Source organism: Crotalus tigris, unplaced genomic scaffold, assembly GCF_016545835.1.
Source record: "Crotalus tigris isolate CLP2741 ecotype Arizona unplaced genomic scaffold, ASM1654583v1 scf7180000018548.2558034, whole genome shotgun sequence".
In the NCBI taxonomy this organism is placed as follows: domain Eukaryota; kingdom Metazoa; phylum Chordata; class Lepidosauria; order Squamata; family Viperidae; genus Crotalus; species Crotalus tigris.
The window spans coordinates 1,858,797-1,880,119 of record NW_024097071.1 but is presented as its reverse complement, the minus strand read 5'-3'; the positions used below and the strand labels follow the sequence as shown (position 1 = coordinate 1,880,119).

Below are 21,323 nucleotides of genomic sequence, written 5' to 3'. Positions count from 1 at the left end.
TTGCTTGCATATTATGCCAATTTTAAACTGAACCTGGTCATAAAACCCATCCACCTCCTCTTCATTTGCATCAGTGATCCCAATTCACTGAGGTGTCAGTTTGTAGTCATTTTATTTCATCTTTCATCGTGTTGAATTTTTCTGCATTCATACATCTTATATTCCGTATTTCCACTGAGTTTGTCTTTGCAGCTTTAGATTTTTCTTTTTATGGAACATCATCAACATGATGTCTGAAAGGCTTTAACTTAGCCACATCATTAGTAGTCAAAAATATTATCAGCTTTTCCTCAGTAGGATTTTGAGGGCCATCTGATCCAAGGAACCGGCATGGTATAGTATATTGCCAGTTATTTTATGTTTTCTATCCAGGTGTTTTTCTTGGTAGAAAATATAGTAGTGGTTTACTATTGCCTTATTCCAAAAAAATAAATAAACAAATGTGTCTCACAGTGTGTTCCTCCTGTCACAAAACGTCTTCAAAAAGGAGAAGCGTGGGATGATGAGGCTTTGGCATTTAACCAAAGTGACACCATGCACAAGCTAATGCAGTAGGAAACTCTCTTCAGTCTATGTCACTTTTTCCCTTAAAAATAATTGCTATGTAGCTAAGGTTTTATTTTTACTTGCTGGTGCAGAATAAGGATCTGTTATTTGACAACATAATGACACTTAGGAAATGTTTCTTCCTGTGTGTCTATGAGATTCTGGTAAGTCACTGAATATCTCCAAGAACATGTTAATATTGCATCTTTTATGTTCATGTTACTTGTTTCACTTTTATATTTAAGCAATTATCACTTGCATACAATTCATTTTCAACTAAAAATTTGGTGTTCATGCATCCTTGATTTAATAGGATAGTAGAATATCCTACCTTTTGTCTTAGTACAGTTTCTAAAATTATCAAGGAATCACTCAATCACTCTTTTGACATAGAAAAATAATCATAAACAATCATCCAATTATTCAATGTCCCTTTATCACTCATCACATGAGGACTGAAAACCATGCGTGATGTTCAGTGAGTTCAGAAATTTCTATTTCAAAAAATTCCTTCAGAGTGCAATGTGGAAAAAATTGTAAGTTCAAAAGATTGTAAATTGCTGAAAAATATATTTTAAATAGAAGCAATTTCTAAAAGTAAGCACCTTTGTTGTATCATATTAATTATCTTGCTACATCTTTTCAGGCTTCTATCTTACTTTCAAGTTCTACTTTTGAAGAGTTGTCTTAATCTTAACAAGTAAATTTCTTAAAACAGTAGCGTTTTATTTTTTTTTCAGTCTCATCCAGGAGCCTGAATAAAAGGTTAGATTCCTTTGAGAAATAACAGAGAGATGCTATGCTTGCACAAGATCCTCATCACTTGTCTGATTTTTGAAGAATGCACAGCCCAAGTGTCCAGACATGTTGATTTCATATCTCAAAAATGCAGTTTTGAAATTCTTAAAGAATTCACTATCTTCTAGTGAATTATTCCAGGGTCTTCTGAGGACATCATATTACAGCTTTCTATGTTTTAGTACTAGTTGGTTATGGACAATGTAAGAGGATTGGGGCCTTCTTAGTCAGACTGTGGTTCAAGGGTTTACTGTTTGAGATGAGCTCATCTAGACAAAAAATAGGCTGGATTAAATTTACCAGTGTGTACAACAAGCTTCTTTAAAAAGTTGTCTTTATAATTATCTGTGTAGAAATGCAGTATTGTGCTGTGTATATGTCTTCTTCCAAGAACATAAGCATAGCCACAAGGCCCTGTTACAGTCTGTTTTATTTTTCCTCTACTTTGCATGTCTAAAAGTGATTTTCATTATTATACGTGAGAAGCTAATCAATAAAGCTGTTCTATCCCTTCTTTTGTTAGGATGCTGCTCTTCTCTACTGCTTACAAGGTACTTTTGGCCAAGCCATTTCCCTATTTATAAATATTGCAAGTATTTTATGCAACTATGAAATATTAAAGATTCTTTCAATACCTAGTCCTCAGATCAAGGAAACAATTTTAGATTCAGTGTGGAAGATATCCCACACAGCAGACACCATTATATTAATGAAGGAGTTCACCAAATTGTTGGATTAATTTTGCATATACATATGGCCCTTTCTTTCAGGTGTTTGTGGTTGAAGGGGGTTTGAAATTTCTCTGGTGAAAGGAAAAATTCTTTAACAATTTCTTAAGAGTAGAATTTCCTACAGCACCACTTCTGAAGTAATCTAACTAAATGAATGCCTTCTTAATCGGATTTAAAGGACATGAAGAAAGGATTATATAATAAAAGTCAGCCCATGCAAACACAGCCTTCAACTACCTGATAATAAATAATGTAGAAGAAAGTCACAATCCACCATAAAAATTTATCCTTTGATAGAATATCTAAAGCAAATTTTCTTTCCTCTAATTGAATGATACGGTAATTTCTAGAGGAAAGGAAGAGCATCATTTATCTGCAGAATGCTACTCTGCAGGAAGTCTGCAAGTCTACTCCAAAGACTTCAGTTGCATAGTAATATCTGCCGTGTGAAAGTCTCTAACTTGTAATAAGCAGGCATCAAAGTGATTTATGGGGGACAAATCTTCATAGCAACCCTAATACTAAATTGGCTTTAATCAAGTCACATCTGAAAGGCACTGGGAGAAGAGATCAATTTAAGCAAAACAGCCAATCCCAACACATTATACACAATACAGCTCTCTGTATGAGACCTCCATCTATCTCTGTAGCTGTTTTGAAAGTTGACTTACTTACTTTTTAAATAGGTAAACTTGAAACTGATGTGAAAATTGTACTTTTGGAATCAACACATTCTGAGTGTGCAGTATTTTAAAAATAAGTCCATGCACAAAGGAAAAAAAATCCTTCTAGATCAAAATTTACTGTTGCTTCCCAAGAGGAGAAGGATTATTTTATTACTCTTTAAGCAACCAATTCTACCAATAGATTCTGATCAATCTCCCAATCAATCTTGGTGTTTATTAGTAAATTATTAGAATCAAATAAAACCTACTAGTTAAAAAGTGGAGATATTTTCTATATTTTATTTATCCATTTGGGAACCAGATTTGCATGTGGTGTGTGTGACAGTGCATGCAACTGCTATGTGTGCCTATGTCTATTGCTGGGTGTTTTTCAGATTAGATGCTCAGGGCAAATTACAAGAGATTTGCTTTCGCAGGTCTAACATCGAACAATCCAATCCTCAGCTGTACCACTTTGATTCATGCAGCTCTGCCAAAATAGCATAATTTTGGCTTAACAATTCTGGTTGTTGATTAGTTCAACAAAGAGTAGAAAAACGAAGTTTGGGGATGAAAAAAAATAAAAATAAAAATGAGACACCAAATGCATATAAAAGATTACTTTTATGACCCCTCATTATCTCTTTTTCGTCCTAGAACTTCATGTGGTAAGACAAAGCTTTCCTTCAGAACCATTTTCCTTACCTGGATTATTATCATACATTAATTTTGGAAACTTCAGGCTTCAAAGATGGTAGCTGAAGAAGATAAAGAGAACAAACAAAGTTTTTACTCTCAGCTCTGCTCTTTGGCCAATCTCACACAGGAGCTGTTCTGTGATTTCTACATTTGGCAGTTCTGAGCAGTTCTCTTAAAGCTGAACCCTTTTCAAAGAGACAGTGTGGTGACTGTTTGATGGCAATAGCAAACATTTGGGCTAGAAAGGGCTAACCATTCATGAGGCAAACACTTTGGCAAGGCTTCAATGGAATGAATCAATTTAAAGGAACAGAACATGCTGCTTAATGTTCCAGTGACAAACTTTTTTTGCAAAGGGCTTTCCATTTACAACATAACATTTCCAAAGAAGGTGCTTTTATGGGACTCTGATTTCCCTTGTTCTAAGAGCAATGTATAAAAACAAACATCTCCCGTCACAATGGATATGAGAAAACAAAAGCCTGTTACCCATTTTTTTTATTTTGCTATTTAGCATTTTCTATTATATTTTCAGCCAACTTTTTCATTCTGATAATGACAAGATTGTCAATGGCCTTCCTTATCTGGTGTTTCTTTGCCTTTTTCATATTTCTCATTCCCACATTTTTATCTTTTGTACTTCCTATTCATTTGATTGAAATATCTTTTTGATTCATTTATTTCATATTAACACAAAAGAAAATCTTAAAAGATTCCTCATCATGAGAAATTTCTGTAAAAGTTCTTCACCTTCTTAAAAAAGAAATATTCCTCAAAGCAAAATCTGAAAAATCTGCTTATCAGAGGCAAAAAAATGAGATAAATGCATACAAGCAGAAATCCTAGTTCAAGCTATATTCAATACTATGTAGAAAGCTATTGTCTATTTTTACCATTGCATATTAACATTCCCACAATATAGAATATACAAACTCACAATTTTATTTATTCAGTCATATAATATAATTTATTCAGAATATAATGCAAAAAGTGTGTAATATCTCCAAAATCAAAATGAAAGAACACAGAGCTTGAAAAAGCAGTCAACACCTCTATGGAAATTGATTCCAGAACAGAATCATAATCTGATTTAAATGGCAACCTCATACAGAGAAGACATTTTCCTAGATTGCTGTTGATTACAGTAATTGCAGTTGTCATATTTCTGTTATGGAGCTGAAAACAATTCAGAGTTCCTCTCTGAAGAGTTTGTCCTCTGGTTTAGAGGTTTTTTCCTGAAACAAAGCAGAATAAAGAGAAACACATCAAATCACGAAAGAAAATATATGACAAAGGAGTTAAGCTTAAGCCCTTCCACCTCCAATTTATTTTTTTAATGTTAGCTCAATGTCGCTTGCACAAATCAGAAAAATGTAATCCTGAAAATCAAACCACCTTACCATGAAAATGAATTCCTGATCACTTCTTGTAGCTTAATAACAAAATAGATGTTATGTATTTCAAAAGCCCCAGATTCAGTTTCTATCATCATCAGGTAGGACTGGGAAAGTCTCATCTCTAAAAACTTGTAGAACTTTATGCATTAACTTTCATTAACTGGACCAACAGCCTCCTTCAGGAACAAAACATTTTCCTCATTTCTTGAGTAATACATAAATGGGATATTGAAGCCCAAGTCTAATACTTTAAAAGTGGAGTTTTTAAAAAATTAATTCTCCTTATGAAATGAACATATAACTTTCATGGGAGTTTTCTCCTCTTTAGGACTCAAAGACATATTACTGAAACTAAGATTATGTTTAGAACTTCTTAATCTTAAATGGACAAATGCTGAAACAAATGGACAAATGCTGGAAAATATGCATGTGCTCTGCTGTACTTAATCATCACTCAATTATATATTCCTTGATAAAAGCAATTTCTCCCATTATCCTCATGATATTCTCATTTCATTCCCAGCCTCTGGTAAGCCCATGTTAAGTTGTCTCTAAGTGTTCAGGTATTAAAGTAGTCCCCCCCCTTTTCAACACCATACAACAACAGATGGCAGGTAAGTAAAATCTGGTGTGTTTTGCCACTTATTCAAGGAGAAGGGTATTCGGGTGAACAGTAGTGGGCATGAGCTTCTTCAGCTGCTGTTCTGTAACTTAAAAACCTTACAAAGAATCAAACAGTAACAGACAAAGCAGCCTCAGGAAGACAAAGCCTTGAACTCAGATCCTCCCCATTTCTTCTCATTGGTGGGTATTTTTCTTGCTAGCTGATGTACTGTGAAGATGGAGGAGGACACAGGCAGGGGATTAAACTAGTTACTTTGCATTCCAAAAGTGTTACACAAAAAATTAGGATAACATCATTGGCAATGGTGGCATTAGGGACTGTATATTGTATACCAATATTGTTTTCTGACAACTGAGTAATTGATGGAGAGCACTTGTACTTAATAGTGGAGAGAGGTCCTAAGGTGCTTAATTAGCAGATTGTTGCCTTTTTGGCTAACACTCTTAGCTTAAGAATCTGTGCAATGACAGCATTTGTATGACACATGGCATCTGATATGCTGAAGTACTAGTACTCATGAATCAACTACCAGGCTGCAAAAGAAGGTTTGAAAAGAGTAAGCTAATTATTGCTCAACAACTAAATATTTTACAAAACAGTTAAGCCTAAGACCTTTTCCTTAAAGCAGGTGGATTCCTAAATGTACCTGTTTTTTATAATAGAGACATTGTAATAGAAATGCACAATAGATGTATTTTGCCTCTAACAAAACACAATTCCTTGGTGGGAGACAGTGGTAGGCAAGCTGGTAATTTAGGGAACAGAGAGCATTAGGGCTTTTGACAATAAGTGTATGTCATTTCTGATTCTTTACATTACAAGAATAAGTCTTGTTTTTAAGGTTTATAATTAATTCTTAAGATTGCTTCTGTCAAAGAAGTGAACCAAATTTATGCCTATTAAATCCAAAACATTGCCCAGGGTCTGAAGTATCTGTACACACAAAGTTTACCACAGTTCTCTATTTTTCCATGAGTCTAAAGCTTCCTTTCTCCAATCCTTAGAAACACATAAATAAACATAAAACACCAGAACCCAGAATTTCCAAAGGTTGGGAAAACAAGTTGTGCAAAGGAGAAAAAATAAGACACTGAATATAATCATTCACACTAGTCCAATTTGTATTACATAGTCCAATTCTAGAGTTTCAGATTTAAAGATTAATAACCAATAGAAAATTTCTAAATGTTATGGAATTGCACAGCTTTTCAAAAGGAGAAAGCAGTTCTTTGGTAACACATCAGCTAAATGAGATAACATTTTTTATGTGAGCATTTTTATGGATGAGCATGAACTCCAAATACATTTAGAGAACACTAGATTGGAGAAAGAAATTGTATCAAGGATAGGAAGAAATGTTTTGAAACTCTGCAGTTTTTTCAGGCATAAAGTTGGAAATGATGTTGACAGGGAGAGAAAAGCTAGCACCAAATTACCAGAATGATGTCAAGGGAACAGCAAGCTGTTGACTAGTCAAGGAATCATGTGTGCAAAAACTCATTCTGTACACTCACTCCTTCCTTTCTCTCCAAGAAGGCATTACAAAAATCTGTTATTTTCTCAACAGAGACTTCATCCAGAAGCTGCACATTCTGCTCCTCGTCTGCAGTATAGTAGGCAGCCAGGGCAGGTAGTTGGGACTTCTTTAAGTGGAAATAAGACAGAACGCGATCATTACCTTTGACACTGATGTCCACCAGGATAAATAGAGCCTTCAAAGAAAGAACAAAAACATAATTTTAAAAAGTTCATGGAGCAAATAAATATGAGCCGAGGTGGCGCAGCAGTTAGAGTGCAGTACTGCAGGCCACTTTAGCTGACTGTGTTCAGCAGGTGAGCGGTTCAAATCTCACCGGCTCAAGGTTGACTCAGCCTTCCATCCTTCCAAGGTAGGTAAAATGAGGACCCAGATTGTTGGGGGCAATGTAAATATATATATATATATATATATATATATACATTGCTTACTGGTATACACCGCTTAGAGAGTGCTTGCACTTAAAGCGGTATATAAGTCTCATAAATAAATAAATAAATAAATAAATAAATAAATATGATAACACAGATTTATAATGATGAGGAATTAAAGGATGATAATGTTTTGCCAGAGCTGTCTTTCTATACCCAATTACTAAGGCATCTAAATTTGTCCAAAGAAGTGTAAACCTGATGCAAGTTTATTCATTAATTTTATTTATAAGTAATCATAAAGAGTATTGTAGACTAAATTCCACTATTGAAAAAAGCCAGATTTCACCATGAGAAAAATATTTATATCAGTAATATTATTTTACCATTATTCCCTCTTTTAATAAGCTTTACATTGCTCTATGCATCAATATATATATATATATATATATATATATATATATATATATATATATATATATATATATATATATTTGCTATGTTAATTTGCTATGTTAATTAATTCAAAAAATATATATGGGCTCACATTTGATGAATTGGACTGTGTTGTTCAACAAAAGATTTGTAAATTGTAAATTCTGTAAAGTTACAATTATTTGCATAGTCACATGCCCCAGATACTGTATAATAGAAAAGCCGAAGAAACAGAAACATAGAAAAGTATACCCTGAATGTGCTATAAGATATGCAATATTTTTACAGCTGCAGTTGACTACCAATGTTAAACAAAAATGACCCAATTAACTTGTCTTTTCGCTGACAAAATAATCTGTTATCATTGTAGCATGGAGCCATTGAGTGGTGGAATGGAACAGCTGAATAATGAACCTTCTTCATTCCATCAGATTTCTCTAGAGAATGTATGTGGATGGAGCATATGTTCCACGTCTGTGTTTACAAAACTTTCCTACCCATTGATAACTTTATGGAAAATGAACAAATTCTGTTTCACCATAAATAACAGGTGTGGGTGTGTGTTTGTGTGTGTGTACCTACAGTATACGTATTAGTATACATATATGTATATGCATATATGTGTGTGTGTGAAAATCATCATATTGAAAATATGATGAAGCCTATAATTTAATTTAATAATATGAAATGAGAGGAAGAGAAAGAAATGTGCACTTAAAACTGGATCCTTCCACTTCCATGCATTTGTTACATATATTTTTGAAAGTTTTCTGTGTTATTCTTAATTTGACACATATTTCACATTTAATCCTCCTGCTTTCCTCCTTTGTATTCCTTCATTTACAACTTTCATTTAATGACCGTTCAAAGTTACAATGGCACTGAAAAAAGTGACTTATGACATCTTTTCACACTTCTGACCGTTGCAGCATTCCCATGTGATCAAAATTCAGATGCTTGGCAACTGATTCATATTTATGATGATTGCAGTGTCACAGGAACATAGGATCACTTTTTGTGACCTTCTGACAAGTAAAGTCAACAAGGAAGCCAGATTCACTTAACAACCATGTAACTAACTTAATAACTGCAGTGATTCACTTAACAACTGTGGTAAGAAAGATAGAGTGTGAGTTAGGGGCTTATGTGTTATGTAAATTTGTGTATGTTCTCTTTCCTAGGCCTATCTATCTTCTGGAGGGTCGGCATGTCAAGGTTGACTTGCAAGGCACTTCTTTCTGCTTGCAACTTGACAAAGAAGATAAGGGAGGGGGGATGGCTATGATTGGAATATGTGGGGAGCTGGGAGGAAGAAAAGGAATTTATGTGAGCTGTTTGCAACCTGAGAAAATCTTGCAACCCCAAGGTCAGATGCTGAAGACTTTTGAAAAGTGCAGACTGTTTTCCCAAAACAAAATGCTTAACCTGGATTGGTGGACAGTGGACACTACGTGGCCTGGGGGAAGGAAAAGGGGGTTTTACTATGCTGTGCTTCACACCAAAATCTTAGAACTGGCTTTGCTTCTTCTGTACTTATATGGATCTGTCAGTAAAGTTATACTCTTGGTAAAATGAAAAATGTCCCAGGAGTTTCTTTTATTGTACCTGACAATGGGACGGTTGGCAGTCGTAAAATGGGGCAAAATTCACTTAACAATTGTTTCACTTAGCAACAGAAATTTTGGGCCCAACTGTGGATGTAAGTCAAGGGCTACTTGTATATGAAATTTGATATAAGCAGTATTACCACTTCCAAAAATCTTTTGTGGTATTGACTAGGATTATTTCAGACTTACCTTGCCTTGAAAGGCTACTGCTGCTTCACGGTACTTGTTAATCCTCTCAGTGTGCAGTGGGGAAGTCTTGTCAGTGAACAGAAGAAGATGGATCTGAACTGCACTATCAAAGAGGCCTACTGCAGTCTGTCATGATTAACAGAACAGATGAAGTAATATGTTGATTAGAGAATGTAAGCATTAATCCTTGCATGTTCAAAATAACCCTGAGCCATGAATAAATTTATAGTCAAGGGTCGGAAGAGAATGCAACTGAGTTGAAGGTCTGGAGAAACAACAAAAGCAGATGATGTTCAGTATCAGAGGTAGGTATTGTAGAAGTCACAAACACCCATTTTTAGTATTTACAAACCTTCGCTTTTGTTTTATTTTTTTACTGTCTTTTAAATAACATTTACTTTTTTAAAAGTGGGAAGTTGGTATGTTCTAGTTGGACCTGAAATCGCGAATAGAAAATAAAAATGGTGAGTGACTGCAGATAAGGGCTTATTTTGGAACTGCATCTCCCTGCCTAGAAAAATGATATAGCTACATCTATTATAACAGGACCAAAAATTTTCCCAGTATGTCTGCTAATCTTTGAAAAACAGACTGAACTGACTCAAAATTGGTTTTCTTCTGAAGTTTGCCTGATGTTTGATCTGTTTCATTTTGTTAAATCTCTTATTTTTTTTTAAATCATTTGCTAGTGGCATTGCTGATATAAACACTATTTCCAAATGATGTATTCAAAGCTATTGAACCAAAATATAGGCCTGGTTTCAAGGAAACCAAGAATACTTCTTATATTTTCACATCTATAATAACTAATATGGAGAGGAGGAAAGCATGACTAGTGTTGGCACATCTTCTACTGAGTAATCTGTATATCTCATCCTCTATATTTGTACAACAAACATGACATTGATAAAGGGACATGAGAGAAGTTATGTCAAAGACTAAATCACCTTCTTCAACGTAGGGCTTACTGCATTCCACACTGGAGGTGGCAAATTTTCTTTAACATTCATTTTAATGTTAGATTTTGTATTTGCCTTAGTTGCTGCAGATGTACATCTAAATACTTATTTGTAGATTTCCATCCCACACTTGACTTGACTTGACTTGATTTGACTTTGGCACCTTGCCACTTATCCAACTAATTGGTTCGAGGAAGCGCGAAGACTACTAAAAACAATGAGTACCAAACAAATTTTTCCCATAAGAAATAATGTAGCGAATCACAAGGCAGTCAACACCAAGTTCTAGCTTGTGCGTTGAGTACCAAACAAACAATGAGTACCAGGACAAAATTTTCATGTCAAAATGCATTGAGTACCAAATTTGATGAATTTCAAAGCAGCTGAGTACCAAGGTACCACTGTACTTTAATTTAATTTACTTTATTTTATCTTACCTTACCTTACTTTACTATTCAACAGAAGGAAGTTCCACTGAGTTCAATGCTACCTTTCTTTCAATTGCAGTCTTCTTCGTTTCTTACTGATTTAAATTCCCTGCAATTTCATGTTCCAGTAATTTTTAATAAATGGATTGTTTGCTTTCATCATGAATTTAGCTAAATTTGTTATATGACATAGTTGGAACAGAGTGAAAGCAAACCTTCTGAAAATACTGATGCAGAAATGACCATGTGTGTATTCTCTCTAATATAACAATCATAACTTATAAAAACACAGCAGAAACCTGGAAAACATCATCTGGAATTGCAAGCCACAAGGTTGAGGCAGCTTGGATGAGAACACTAAAAGATGGCACATATCACCTGGGGGGGCAGGATGATAGAGTGGCACACACTAAGTCTCTGTGAGCAGCCTCCAGTCACCTGGCACTGCCAGTGGTCTTATTGCATAGTCTGTAGGTGGTAGATAATTTGTCATCTGACTTTTCCTTTCCCCTTTCTCCCCCTAACACTTCCTGAACTGCAGCTGCTGCTCCCACAAGCCAAACAGAGGACTGGAGAGTCTGCAGCTGACCTGCTGCTCCTTCATGGGCCTCATAGAACCACAGTGAGAGAAAGAGAAAGACCTCTGTGTCAGACCCTGCCAGCTTTTCCATTAAAAAAGAGGAATATGTGAGAGGATTCCAGAATTAATAAAAAAAGGTCACTGAGTGCACTTCTTGAAGAACCTTCCAGCTCAGACCACTGGGACTCTACGTTGTGGGAGGTCCAGAATATTCTGACCTGCAGTTTCAAAGCTCCATTTCTCTTTCCATGAAAACAGCTAGACTACAAAAGTCAGACATAGGCAATGCTCTGACTATTAACCCACAACAGGGACAAAAAAGAAATTTCAGCAAGAGATGTATTCCTCACATGCAGAGTTGAAATGCAAATATCTATTATAAATCTTAAATTACACCTGTGCAACTTTTTCCAGAGCAAGGACTGCAATTTGCTTTTGAAAGGCATTGCTTACAGGTCATATTTCAAAAAGAAGACATTAGGGCAAGGAGCAAAAGAAAATAAATGTATGTTTGCATTTAATTACAATTCAATATACTTATTGCAGTTGTTTCTCTTTTAGAATTATAAGTCATTAATTCTGGAGGTTTCTGGAAGCCACATGCAAGGCTTGGTAGGGTCAACTTAATTCTGAGCTCAATCTAACTCTGAGGTCTCCCCTTCTGCTCACATGACATGCATCAAGCATATATCATTGTGAATTATTTAGGGTAACAGATAATCTGACAGTAAAACTCTCCTCCTAATATATATCTTTCCTTATAAGAATAAATCAAACCTATATAAATCATTGTAAACTCAGCAGTCAAATAAACTGTACTAGTTAGGTTTTAGAAAATTCCTTTGTTACCATGGGGTTGTACTCAGTCACCCAGCGGAGTTCATTGATCCGGACAAAGCGACTCAACTTGTCAACATCGACTTTGTTGCTGTCCTGGATTTCCAAATCTTGCCTTTTGTTATCCACCTGAATTAAAGCAAATAATCTTGCTATCATTATTGCACTTCAGTCATCATTGTTCTTTAAAACACTTGCAGAAAGCATTTCAAATGCAACAAGAAAGGATAGCCAATCCTTCATTATTTCCCCACTTCTGAACAGTATGTTTTCTACATAGATTTTTAGCCTTCTGCCTCTCTCCAAACAAATTTCTCATTCCATTCATTTCCCATCTCATATACATATAAACTATGCTTTTGCTCAAGATTTTCATAGTACTGACTATCCTAGAAAATTAAAACTATAAAGTCTTTGCTTTTTGGTTTAGCTAGAGAAATAGCTAACAAATTTCTGAACTATTAGCAGTTGAATTAAACCATCCTAGATTCTAAATAATAAGGTGAAATATTAAGCAGTTGTGCGACTTTTGTAATGAGATCTTTAAAAAAACTAATTTCTATTTTTTGCAAAAGTTCATCTGCTAACTTCATTACTTCTAGACTTAATAAACACTGGCATAAGCATATATGGATTTCCTGGAAACATTGTGCAAGCAAGAATCCTCTCCAATAAATACAGGCATTTTTCCAGAAGATCAAGGAAAAATATTCAGACTCCAAAAACTCCATTTTGGGGAACAGATCTCCCACTGATATCTTCCTGGATCTAACTGACAGTCCCCAAACAGACAGGCAAGTAACAAAATTCAACAGCAAATCCCAGAGGATTAAGTCAATGCTCAGTTAAATTTCCTTATTGATGTATGCATGGCTATATAGAGTATAAGTGAATGATTTGTATGAGGGAGAGAGGGGAGGAAGAGGGAGATCCTTGGCAATGCATATCACTATGTTCTATTACATTCACCAAGCAAATGTGTTCTTTTCCCCAGAAATACCAGCCTCAGTCTTTTCTTATAGAAAGTCTTTTGACTTTGTTGTTACTATATGCCTTCAAATATCAAAGCAACTGTTAATGTCAATTATTCTTTGACTGGTGGAGGAAGAAACCAAAAGTAATTCCATAAAAAACAAGGACTGTTAAACTGGTGCAAAACAAGTGAAAGCCAGAACACATAACCTCTTGAGATCCTTCCAGAAACCATTAAAGTCAGTGGGGAAAGCCTTTATTTGGAATGGCCTCTACAATGTAGAATGACTTCTACAAAAACAGATCAGCCCTATTCCAATGCTGTACATATTTTGTTGGTGCATAAAGACTCTCCTATATGAGAGAAACAACATATATACAGGTATGTATGTTCAGACAGATCTTCTTAAAAAAATTGTTTGGAGAGGGTCGATATCTCATCCAGTGTCATTGGATTAGGCCTGGATTAGTGTGGTTAGTTTTTGATCACAAAACTCTGGTACTTCCATATCCTCTTAATATATCCAGAAACTCTAAAGAATGTCAAGTATTAAACAAAAAGCCATCAAAAGTGTTTAATAATCTACCGAGCTATCCCCAGTCTGATGTTTTCTAGTTATATAGCACTTTAATTCCTGTTACCTTCAGCTAATATGTTAGCCTTGAAGAGGTAGTTCAATATAGCAGTTAGTTGGTTATTTATCCCTCCATCTCTACATAACAAGCAAAGTCTTCACTTAGTGACTACACCTGGATCTAGCAACTCTGTCACTAAACACTATATTCACTAAACAGAAAATGCTTCCCAAATGACTTATAACAAGCAGATAAATAGAGAATACGTAAGTAAAATCATGTCACAGCCATGTGGTGTTTTACTTGACCAAATAGGAAATGATGTAGTAAGTTCATTGTGGTCATAGATGCTTTATTTTCACTCTCTACCTATTTTAAACTCCGTATTACTTAAGGTTAAAAACAGAAAAACAAAAAAAAATCAAGATTTATAGTAGAGAAACAAAATAGAGTGAAGGCCCTAAAATATGCAAATGGAAATATATCATTATAAATCATATTAGATAATAAATACACATCACTCTCAAGTAAATCTATGCAAAAAGTTTCATGGTGAAAACTCTGGAATGGACTGCTCCAACCCAACCAGATGTATTCTGATTTTCAGTTCAACTGCCTCAACATTTCTTTCTATATTGTCATAATGGTCTATTCTGAGGCTGAAATGTTGGTATTAAAGTCAGAATAATGTTGGAACACTTCTGCTAAGACAGAAACAGTCAGTTGGAAGAGCACTTTTTAGAATTGGATCGTTTCAACCACAAAACCTTTTATAGATAGCCAGCTGGTGCCTTTTCAGATTACAGAAAAGCAACTGGCTTGTTTAATGCTTTTGCATGTTTAGACATACATAAATATGTAAATGAAGAGACAATTCATGCCAAACCTATCAAAAAAGATGTTTTATAATATAGAAGTATGCTAGAATACTAGTACAATAAATAACTAAATATTATACTAGCACTGTAACTCAGCCAATCATTCAACAAACTTGCTATTTCTCTTGCGTTCATTTTTCAAATTCTGAATGGGAACATTTAGGAAAAAAGGTATCATATGCTGTTTCATGGGCCCAAGTGTTTCATGGGCCCAAGTTTGATAAAGCACATCATTTATTTCTTCATAAAGTATATAATGTCCATATAGTTTGCACAATTCTCCTGGGATGGAACTAAGCACAAATTCTCCAAGGTAAAGTGGGGATGCATGGATTTTGGGGCAGCAAGGCAATGAACAAGCATATTATAGAGAATAAGCACAGCAGAAATGCTATTATTACTTCTGCTGATTGCTGGCTGCCAGCAGTTCGGCCCTTCAAATCTCACCAGGCCCAAGGTTGATCTCAGCCTTCTATCTTTCCAGAGGTCAGTAAAATGAGGATTGTTGGGGGCAATATACTGACTTTGTAAGCGGCTTAGAGAGGGCTGTAAAGCACCGTGAAGTGGTATATAAGTCTAAGTGCTATTGCTATTGCTTTTATTTAATTTTGAAAAAAAAGTATGTTACCCAAATTTATAAAAATATGTACTAATTAATATCATTTGATCTTGCTTTTTTAAATGTTAGACTCATTCCAAAATATTCTACTGACTTTGAGGAGAGAAGTTCTCGTTTTTAAAAGAAGCATCCCCATTAGATATCTTTTCTATGCAATATGTTGATAATTTGTTTCTACCACTCTTGGAAACATCTCTTCATACTTCTCTCTCTGCCTGCATCCAGATGATGTTTTAATGAGGTAATTGCTTTGCCATATTTATGGTATCTTAAACCAGACTAAACAATATTGTTATCCTTTAGTTGTAACACTGCCATCTGGGATAGTTACAGAGTATTTTGATTGTTTGCACTTAGAGTTTTCCCCCTGGAAGTACTCTTGGGTTGTATTCATGCTTCAGCCAATGATCAGTGAAACACATAGTCATGGAAACTTATTTCAAGTTGCGATTTGGGTAAACGAAGAGTTCATATCAACTATGTTCAGTCCTGCCTTTATCCCATAAGTCCTTGTGCCAGGAGAACACTGGCAAATTTTTGTTCTGTAAATAGTGCATCTTCATTGATAATATTGTTGTTTTTAATATTTGTTCTGCTTCATTGTAGAGTTTACTTGTTTTGTATTTGAGCCATCTAGTTCTAAATAGCATAGTACTCAACAGGTTTAGTTTTTTAGATGACTTGATACAGTGTCTAATTCTACTTTGGGGATTTGATTGGCCCATAGACATCCATCTGGTGTCCGTGCAAAAGGGAAGACTAGAACATGGACTTCCCTATTCTTAGCCCAGCATCCTAACCATTATGTCATGCCAGTTTTCATTCCCCATTGACATGATGCAAACCATCAGTATTGAGAAGGCATGTTCCATGGTTAACAGGATATAACAATAAGTTTTGTAATGAGCATCTTGTGGTTTGGGCAACTCTTCACAACTTCCTCACTTTACCTTTGATGACTGCCTGAGCAGGATGCTCAACAGTCTACTGTGTTTTTGAATTCATACAGCACAGCTGAATCTAATGGAAGAAAAATAAAACAAAAATTGTCCTAATATCATTTGGGGTTAAAACTAATTTGTTCTTACTCCAAAATTGGTTGAATTAGCAAATTGCAAGACATTATCCTTGCGACTGACTCACTTAAGCTTGTTTTATGAACCAAACTTTAGAATGTCATATAGATTCCTACATACCATAAGCATGGCTAAAGAAAAGTCCCAGTTTATACCTATTAGCAGCTATAGCATTTAGATATTATTCAAGAAAGAAGCAGAACTGCAAAACAAAACCTACCATACGAAAGAGGGAGATGGTATTTTTGGTGATATTATAGTGAGAAAGAACTTGAGAACTGGTGCAGATCCCAAATGGTACATCTGGTATATTTTTTACCATGGTAAGGAACTTTAAAGCTTCGGGTTTTTCTGAATCCTGAAAAAAATAGTGAACAAGTTGAGAAAGATTTTGCGACACTATGATGTATATAGAGATTGATTTTTATCCCCAGAGCTATCCCATTCATAATTCTAGGAACAGGAAAAGGTATAAAAACTCTCTTAGAGCTTTTCCTGCAATGCAATTCTGCCATCACAGAGCAGGTCCCACTTCAGAAATGTAATTTAATTTAATGCATTATTTAAATAATGGTTTATCTGCCACTATCATTCAATACTGCGGCTCCCAGAGCAAGAAGCAAATTAAACAGAAGTACATTTGAGGCTTTACCAAGTTTTATTTTATGTTAGGGTACAAAGATAGATGATGATGATGATGATGATGATGATGATGATATAGATAGATAGATTAAAAGTAAACAATAAATGAGAATGTCCCTGTATTCCCACATCACATCAAAGATATTATTGCCAACTAGACAATCTGTGTTCCTTTGGGTCATTGGATACATCCTGTAGTTAGCCATTTGATATACCTTGATTCAAAAATTGCTTCCTTATGATGCACCATTTCACCCAGTTAAAGGTTACAGAGTTTAAATAGTGTGTGTATGTACACATATACACACACAGAGAGCTTCCAGGGAATGATGGAAAGAGACAAAGAAACATCAACCTGCAACAGCCTTTCCCAATATGAGGTTCTTCAGAGGGCCAGTTAGGAGACAAGACTGGTTATAAACCAGCTCTTGACTGTATTTGTTAAGTAAGGCTGGCCTATATTACAAAGAGGACTGTGTGATGACTCAGATGTTGGTGAATTAGAACTCCCAGCTTCTTCTTTACTAGTGGCCATCATGGTAGGATTTTGGTAATTGTGGTTCAATAATATCTAAAGGGCTACAGTTTCCCTACAGCATTTCTGAGTAGGATGGCTATTCTTTTACAGAGATGTAATGGGAGAAAAAGATAGAAAAAAACAAAAAGAGGACAGGAATAGGAAGATGGTGCAGAGGAAAGGCAAAATGGAGAGGACCAGAATTTATTTAAAAAATACAACATACAATGAAAGCAAGACATATTCTAAATGAAAGTTGTAATTTGGTAAGAATTTCTTCCAATTTGGCTATGACTTTTACACTTAGCAGCAATTTAAGGGGAGAATGCTGACATCTGGTGGCTATTTATTTTCACAGACTCCATTAAAGATGCATTTAAGATCACTTAAAATACACAAAACTTCAGAAAGGTCTTTTACGTTTGTAATTTTATGTATTTTTTTCTTATAAGAATAAAACTGCATACTTTAGACAGTTAAAACTGGCATATTGGTTTATTACAAATTGTTTATTATTGTTGTGGTATTTTTATTTTTAGAGAGAAGCATTCTTGGGATATTTTATCGCTGCTGTTAATTTTATTTAGCTACATTCAGATATAATGTGCTTGGTACAGGAAAGGGGATTCTGGTTCCCCCTCAAATAGCAAAATGTTTTGGATTATCTTTATGGAAAGAATAGCATGTTTCTGCCATTTTAAAACCATGGTAGTAAAATGTCTAATGTGCACACGTTCTTGTAGGTAGAATTTACATGGGCCTTCCTTAACTTCACACCTGTTTGATAAACTGGACTATAATTTTCATAATTCCCAAACAATGTGGATCGAGATTGTGAGTTGTAAGTCAATAATGTGTTATGGGATTTATTGATGTCCTTTGAGGAGACTGCGGGGGAAACCCTCTTGTAGCTCTGGCAGCTGCAGGAAGGTATCACGTGCTCAGCTGGCTCTGATTATGAGAAACAACCTTCAGAAAACATGTTGAGAAAATAGACAAGCATATTATATGCCCTTGGGATTAGTTTGGCACTGATTCAATAATGCAGCCTTCCTCCATATATTTTTGACCTAGTACATCTTGGAGGGTAGCAGGTTGGAAAATATGGCTGTAATACTGTAATTTTTAACTTGGATTTGTCTTGCGTCCCTGTAACAGGCAGATGAATCTTTCCTAGATCAGTTGATATCACAGCATTCTCTAACATGCTAATTATATACCTTTCCAGCTTTCCACAATGAGCTCCTCAATTAGCAAACAGTTTAAAAAACTTCTGTGGCATTTTTAACTCCTTACAAACAGTATAGAGAAATAATAATATAGAATGTTAATAAGCTGTTTTCAAAACAATGTTAAAATAGGAAGGACTGTTTAAAAGTCTAAATTAAAAAGATAAATCTTGATTCTTTTTTAAAGCAATGAGTAAAAAGTCCTTTCTGTGGGATTGAAAACTGAAACTGGCCAGCCAGAATATCTTCAAAAATCTCCTTTGGCAGACTTCAAAATATGGTCACAAGAAAGATGGTCCCTCAGATCAGTGTTTCTCAACACAGCAACTTTAAGATGCATAGGTGAATTGAAGTCCAATATTTAAAGTTTCTGAGATTGAGAAACACTGCCTCAGATCCCCAATTACTAAGCTGTTAGTATTTAAGCTTCCAGATACATACTGTAATGTAAATTATATTTGTTAATACTATATTCTTCAATATAGTATATATTATTATAAGAGACTTATATGCAAAATAAACTATCTCTGGGGGGGGTGATATAGCATGCTAAATATGGTTCCCTTAAATATAGTTTATGAAATCAAACACATTTTTCATAGTTGGCACAATGTACTAAGCTACAATTCATAGCTAATAACCATAATGCAAACCAATCACTCAGTATCTTGTTACATTTCAACAGACCTGAAAGAATCCAACAACTGCCACCTCAGCTCCATCAATGAAGGCTGCAGTACTTGGGATATCTTCCAGAAGCACAGGCTCCCTTTCCTCTCTGATAGTACCTGGAGGAAATAGAAGGAAAGTACTGTTTAGACAGCATCTTTTTATGGTCCAGTTTCTGCCCACTATCATAACAACCTGCTTTGAATATTCCTGGCAGCAAATCTTCACCTGGACAAATTGTTCTTTCACATATTTGAACACTGTCTGGGAATAACATAACCAATAGAAAAATGTCCTTTTCTGGTTTTGGTGCCAGCCTGCCTTGAAACAAGAACTGTTGCAGCAGGCAGCATTCCTGGACATGGTACCGGATGTTTAAAATTCCACTTTCAGATGGGGAAATCTGCTTGTTCCATCTGGTTTTTTAAGGGACAGATGGAGCTGAGGCTTAACTGCATTTAGGCTTCAAGTCTTATCCATGACAAATATATTTCCTCTTAGTGTTTCTTTTATGCAATTGGAATTATTCTTCTTTGTGAACTCTTTTTCCAATACAAGACCAAAGCATGAATTGCTTCACTATGATTTATGGTATTATTTCCGACCATGAAAACTGAGACTGCTGTTTGAGTGATTTCGTAATAAACAGGAATTTGGAATGAAATAAATAGCAATTTGGTTTATGGTGATCCCACGTGATTATACCAATGAAGGGGACCAGTCTGTGCTGCAATCTTTTTTCAAGGTTTCCTAGGAAAATCATGCTTCTGATTTTCCCTGAGATTTTCTTAACTTTCTTGGGTATAGAGAATTGTGTTTTAGCTAGGAGTTGAGTGTGCTGCCTACTACAATAGCATTCCCACAGTACCCCTCAGATAGGTTTCCCTTCCTTAATCTAAGCTAGTATAACCATGCTTACTGCAGGTGATGAAGGCAGGACTCTAGTTTAATCTTTGAACAGCACCAGCTTCAGAAAGCTGATTTAGATGTTGCTCTTCTTGTCCACTGGATGTTTCTTGGTCTATTCACTTTCCCCTTTTCTAAACTTTTAGGTTTTCTTACCTTCAGATGAAGAATTTTCCTCTCCAGATCCTAACAGGAACACACCACTAAGGAAAAGAAATGTATGCAAGAGGGAGTTTTCCATTGCTCTGACTTCTTTTCTCCTTGCCAGTTCATCTGTTTCAGACAGGAAAAAACACCTTTGAAAACTGTCATTTAATCAGCTCCCAAAAGCTGTGGGAGTGAAACAGTTGGGAATGGCCACCTGTACCTTTTTTTTCTTCTGATAAGAAACTAGTGGGGACATGAACTCCCAAATGTTTCCTCTCATGTAATAAATCTTATTATTCCATTGTAAGATAAGCTCCATTTTCATAGCTTAGCAAATAAAAAGCAAAAATACTAGCATTCAGGTAAGTTAACATAAACAGAACTCTGCCGCTTATTTCTGTACAACCAGGAATCCTTGGCTAGCATTAAAACCGTTTTTTAAGAGTTCATTTAATTAAAAAATCACTATAGATTTTGAATTGAATAAATCTTCATATTGTCAAGAATTCCAGCCCACTGACTGGTGCCTGGTGAGACACAGAGGAAAGGGAAAGGGTAAAGAAACCTTCTCAAAGAAGCTTACATAGGAAGAGATACCAGCATGTTGTCAAACATTATCTTTAGAACTTCATTATCTTTGAAACTAGATAGCACTACTTTAATTATAAAAATTAAATCACCAATTTCA

At 35.2% G+C, this 21,323-nt stretch overlaps 1 protein-coding gene across 4 annotated transcripts; it reads right to left on the bottom strand.

The window, feature by feature from the left end:
* Positions 1-4,378: 4,378 nt before the first annotated feature.
* On the bottom strand, positions 4,379-20,800 carry ERP27 (endoplasmic reticulum protein 27). 4 transcript variants are annotated; one of them, XM_039354139.1, is made up of 7 exons: positions 20,645-20,800; positions 19,601-19,701; positions 16,746-16,883; positions 12,417-12,533; positions 9,601-9,726; positions 6,898-7,173; positions 4,379-4,674 (listed from the first exon to the last, which is right to left on the bottom strand). In XM_039354139.1, exons 1-6 carry the CDS (start codon positions 20,727-20,729, stop codon positions 6,943-6,945), a joined length of 798 nt encoding a protein of 265 aa, XP_039210073.1. In that variant the 5' UTR covers positions 20,730-20,800; the 3' UTR covers positions 4,379-4,674; positions 6,898-6,942. The 4 variants fall into 4 exon arrangements, with proteins under 4 accessions (XP_039210073.1, XP_039210072.1, XP_039210075.1 ...); XM_039354138.1 differs by having other exon boundaries at positions 6,976-7,173; XM_039354141.1 differs by having other exon boundaries at positions 6,898-7,104.
* Between the last annotated feature and the right edge of the window lie 523 nt (positions 20,801-21,323).

Bases quoted from the DNA above. Each gene is read 5' to 3' on its own strand.
- ERP27 (XM_039354138.1), bottom strand. From the start codon at position 20,729: ATGGAAAACTCCCTCTTGCATACATTTCTTTTCCTTAGTGGTGTGTTC. The intron at 19,702-20,644 runs GTAAGAAAACCT...TATTTCCTCCAG, and splicing joins GGAAAATTCTTCATCTGAAG to GTACTATCAGAGAGGAAAGG. The intron at 9,727-12,416 runs GTAACAAAGGAA...TAATCATGACAG, and splicing joins TGACTGAGTACAACCCCATG to ACTGCAGTAGGCCTCTTTGA.